The 5,303-nt window shown below is 36.3% G+C and overlaps 1 protein-coding gene across 1 annotated transcript; it reads left to right on the forward strand.

Moving 5' to 3' along the window:
• Window positions 1-653: 653 nt before the first annotated feature.
• Window positions 654-3,605, forward strand: LOC125665350 (putative nuclease HARBI1). The gene is made up of 4 exons (XM_056150918.1): window positions 654-875; window positions 2,228-2,562; window positions 2,703-2,821; window positions 3,511-3,605. The coding sequence occupies exons 1-4, from the start codon at window positions 654-656 to the stop codon at window positions 3,603-3,605; spliced, it is 771 nt and encodes a 256-aa protein (XP_056006893.1).
• Window positions 3,606-5,303: the final 1,698 nt, after the last annotated feature.

Here is a 5,303-nt window from a genome sequence, read left to right on the forward strand (position 1 = left end):
TTAAAAATCAACAATGAAATGAGTTTTAAATTACGTTTTCCTTTGCAGTAATATATTTGGGATTGGTCCCTATTCCATTAATCAATATTTCAATTGCATTTTCACTCAAGTTTACGTGTTTTTTAATAACTTGTTGATATCATTTTCTGTACAAATAATCAATTAATATGTAAATCTGATACGTGAAATACACAATTACAATGAAAAATGTAAAAAAAAAATCCGCATGTTTGTTGGTGTCCCTTATTCTTTTGATATGACCGAAACGTCAACGAAATTCCGAGAATATATGCGAGTTATCGAACTTACAATGCACTCTTCATGGAAGAAGGACAGTTTGTCTTGACCTAATCTGGATGGCGCGAGTTTGCAAAGACAGCACAGAAGTTGATGAGGAATATTTGACACGTAAGTATCATTTTTTCATCCGTACCTTAAATAAACATCAGGGGCCCGTTTTACAAAAGGTCGTAAGTCTTAAAATTAGTCGTAAGACATAACTTACGATGTGCGACCGTTTTACAAAAATTTAGGATTTGCGAGTTACGATGAAATTCCGCCTTAAGTCTACGACCGCCCGGGGGCGACCCTATGTCCCAAGTTTTGTCGTAAGTGCTCCATAAAACTTACTATGGTTATTAAAATAATTCAACATGGCTGCATTTCTAATGTTAAATGTTATGAATGAGACTCATAAAAAACATGCGCTACGGGTGTTTCGCGATAGAAATAATCCGCTGGACTATCTCAATGATGTTGAGGTAGTCGAGAGGTATCGTTTGCCCAGGCGGTATCTCTACGAGTTAACAGATTTAGTGCGGGGAGACGTAGAGCATCCTACAAACCGAAGCAAGGCTGTACCAGCTGTTATTCAAGTACGTACCATGATTTATTATTGTCTGCACACATAAAGGCCAGTCCTGCCTCCTTTGTTTACTACAAAGCGTCACTTCCTCTGATGACTTCGTCACACAAAATGTGGTTACGCATTCGTATATTTCCGTCAGTGCGCAGATCAAACAAATGTAGCAGGTGTTTGCCATAGGATCCATTGCAATGTTTGCATATTCCCGCATAGACCATACTTTTTCCAATAATGTTTACTACTTCAATTATTTTTAAAAGAAAGTATGCATGTCATATCAGATCTTATTTCGACACACCCACCCACACGTACTAGTTATGTAGGCCTATTTATATTATACATGTGATGTGTGTTCATACTAGTACATCATATATATGCACGGTGTTATCCAATACCATTTATTAGTATATTTAATCCTTAATCCTTTTCCACGTCCACCCGGCCCCGTCCATAAATTATCAGTTAGACATATTAGTATGTTTGTACATGTATTTCAAATGGAAAAAGGAAATTGTGAGTGAATTAATTGATCTACATCCCCCATTATACCAGTTATTTGTATTTATGAAAAATAAACGGTGTTGCTTTTTTTTTAAAGTGTGATTGAATGAAATCCCCCCCCCCCAACAAGTACCATCATATTGCTTGTAAAAAAAGCCATTAATGAACTGCAAATATTCACCTTTCTTTTTAATCAAAAGTGCTATATATTAGACCACTTGATACAGCCACGTACCTGTAGAATCATGATTCTATATAGCCTAGTCTAGTATATTATGTATATTACAATACACCAAGAATAACTCTTATTTTTAAAATCTAACTTTAAAAATAATCAAGTTAATTCCCTTGATATTGGAAATCTTTAATTAATATTAAGATAATCATGAATATCCTTGTACAGCTTTTGTAAAATACTTATAAATATATCAGTATAGTCAAATTTGTAGTATCGACTAATTGGTTCTTAACTCTATACCTCAAAGTTATCAGACTCTCATAACTACAAAAGTATATTGTAATGATTAATTTCATAGATGAATAAGATTTAAGAATGAAACCAATATATATATATATATATATATATATATATATATATATATATATATTGAGATCAAATAATAAGTCTAATTATTCATATAATATGCGTGTATTAGTACAGATAAGTTATAAGCAATCCGACCCCCCCCCCCCCCCCCTCACCTTATTGATGTAACTCCAATATATTGCATGTGCATTTGTATAGATAGTGTATGTACAAACAAAATGCTTGCTCATAACATACTGTGCAGTAATTAAGAATTGTTTATATGTACATGTATCAAATTGATCAGCTTCAAATAGTTTACATTCTATCAACAGGTTTTGGCTACAGACAGGTGCCTAACTAAGGAGATATTTTATTCTGAATGTGCAGACCTACATGGAATTTCCAAGTCAAGTGTTTGTGTTGCCATGGACAGAGTTTTGGCATCATTCTGTCATCGACTACAGAACATTAAATTTCCTTCAAGTGAGGAGGAAATTCGCCAAACTAAAACAGAATTTTTTAGGAAGGCACAATTTCCTAATGTGCTGGGAGCTGTAGATGGTACCCTAATAAAGATACAGGCCTCATCTGATAATGAACCTAGCTATGTGTGCCGGAAAGGTTTCCATGCCCTTAATGTTCAAGCTGTAGCCGATGCCACACTTAGGTATGAATTAAATTGATATGAATTCAAAAGTCTGTTGCATCTTTATAGGATGATACTGTAACAATTTATGTTTAGGACATATTTCATTTTGAGTTGACAGGTTATCATAACTGTGACTTGTTTAAATTGTTTTCGAATAGATTCACCGATCTGGTTTGCAAGTGGCCTGGAGCTGTTCATGACAGTTTTGTTTTTGAAAATTCCAACTTATACCAGATATTGAGTCATGGTTGCAGTGGATGGCTTCTGGGAGATTCTGGTGTGACACATAAATTATTTACCTGGTATTCAAAATCATACATGATATTAATATAAAGATTTACCCATTTGTTTAGATAATTAGTATCTAATATGAATTAGTTTTTTGTGTTTAGGGTATCCCCTGAAGTCAATTTTCTTTCCTCCCCAGTGCCATTGTGGAAATAAATCGTCAAAGCGTCGGGTTTCGCGCGGTATCTATATGTTCATTTCTACAACTTCACACACTGAAGAGTTCCATATACGACTTGCGACAAAAGAATTTACGATATACGATTACGATACGTTTTGTAAAACGGTCCTACGATCTGTCGTAAGTTCTTCAAATTTATGACTTAAGTTAGAAACATTGGAAGAATATGTTATTTCACCTATAAACAATTTGACATGCTTGCCATTTTCAATGTACGACACCCCAATAACGAAATAACTTTTAAATGTCATTACCGTATAACGGTCATGTACAGTGACATGCTTCTGTTACGGTCTTGATATTAAATAGACACCCCAAATTAAAAAAAATAATTATAATTTATTTTTATAATTAAACACACAGAATATGCATTGCACTATTTCAAATGTTAAAATGAATAATTTATGTAAAATTCAAAATAATAAGAAGAACAGCTAAAACTAAAGAATTGGGTCGTCGAAATGTACATGTTTATTTAATTTATTTTACTTTAACAGAATTCCGGAAGGAGTTAAACAGCGCAGACTTCGCACATGCCAGAGTTGAACGATTGTTCTATTCTGACCTCAGAGAAGTTCACAGTGACGGTTGAGGGACACGTGTATGCGATCTCCATGACGCACTGCTGACATCAAGAGACATACTTAAACTTAGGAGAAAACAGGCAAAGCAATGGTTTTGTCAGGAAAAGAGAGAGCTGCATTGTGGCGCCAACGCCAAAGGGAAGACCCTGTTCTTTATGAGCAGTACAAACAGCAAGAGCGAGAAAGAAACAAGAGAAAAGAAAAAGGGGACAAAAACAGAAGAGGTATGCAAGAAATGTCAGTGAGAAAAAAGGAAGGAGTGGAGAAAAGCACAGACAAACAAACGAAAACGAGACAAGCAACTGAAAGATTGTCTTCCAGTAACACCATCAACCTCACCACCACACGATTTAGCTGCAGTTGTTAATCAACAGGGGAGAGTAAATACGATGCGTAGGAATGGACGGAAGAAAATAAAGAGAGACAGAGCCAAGGCCTACAGAAAGATTGAAAAGCTTAAGGTAAAGCTGTTCCAGCAAACTCGGCTATTACACAAATGGAAAAAGAGATACCAGCGGACAAAAAACAACATTAACTCAGATTTACATAAAAGGGTGGATTTTATAATCAAAAGAGGATAAACAAAGAGAGCTCTGATGGTATATTACTGATAGAACAAGAGGTACTGTGAGCAATGCTCACTAAGAATACCCCCCGTTTACCCCAATCTCCCAAAGGGTGTTGGTAATAGGTATAAACTACCTCTTTTCTCAGTGTAAAAAACAAATGGCATGACAAACCGAACCATATTGCTACTTCGATGTCCAGTGCGCATGGCCTTTGACCTTTTGACCCCAAAATCGATAGGGAACATCTTCATCCCATGGGTCGTCCATATGTATGATATGGTGACTGTAGGTGGAAAGGATAACGCTTTATAGCCCGGTAACCATATTGCTACTTCAATGTCCAGTGCGCTTGACCTTTGACCTTTTGACCCCAAAATCAATAGGGAACATCTTCATCCCATGGGTAATCCATATGTTTGATATGGTGACTGTAGGTGGAAAGGATAATGCTTTAGAGTCTGGAAACCATATTGCTACTTCAATGTCCAGTGCACTTGACCTTTGACCCCAAAATCGATAGGGAACATCTTCATCCCATGGGTAGTCCATATGTATGATATGGTGACTGTAGGTGGAAAGGATAACGCTTTAGAGCCTGGAAACCATATTGCTACTTCGATGTCCAGTGTGCTTGACCTTTGACCTTTTGACCCCAAAATCGATAGGGAACATCTTCATCCCATGGGTAATCCATATGTTTGATATGGTGACGGTAGGTGAAAAGGATAATGCTTTAGAGCCCGGAAACCATTGCGTCTACAGACGGACGGACAACCTGATTCCAGTATACCCCCCCCCCCCCCCACACACACACAACTTGTTGCGGGGGGTATAATTAGAAAACGTTACACAATGGCAAAAAGTAACCAAGAAAAACGCCAAATATCAAGCATTGTCTGTGCATATCGGACCTTGAGACGCTACCGTATGGGTCGGTATGTTCAACGATCTCTGGGGATTTCTGTCCAGAGAAAGAGTCATAGACCAGTCGTTATAAAAATAAACCTCAAACAAATTGCAACAAAAACAAATTTTGTTATAATCAATTAAGTTTGTATTTTTTGACAACATATCAAAAATCGACCGAGCAGTTAATTTAGAAATTAATCAAGAGTATTCCGCATTTTACATGTAACA

The sequence above is a fragment of the Ostrea edulis genome, chromosome 10, assembly GCF_947568905.1.
Source record: "Ostrea edulis chromosome 10, xbOstEdul1.1, whole genome shotgun sequence".
NCBI lineage: Eukaryota > Metazoa > Mollusca > Bivalvia > Ostreida > Ostreidae > Ostrea > Ostrea edulis.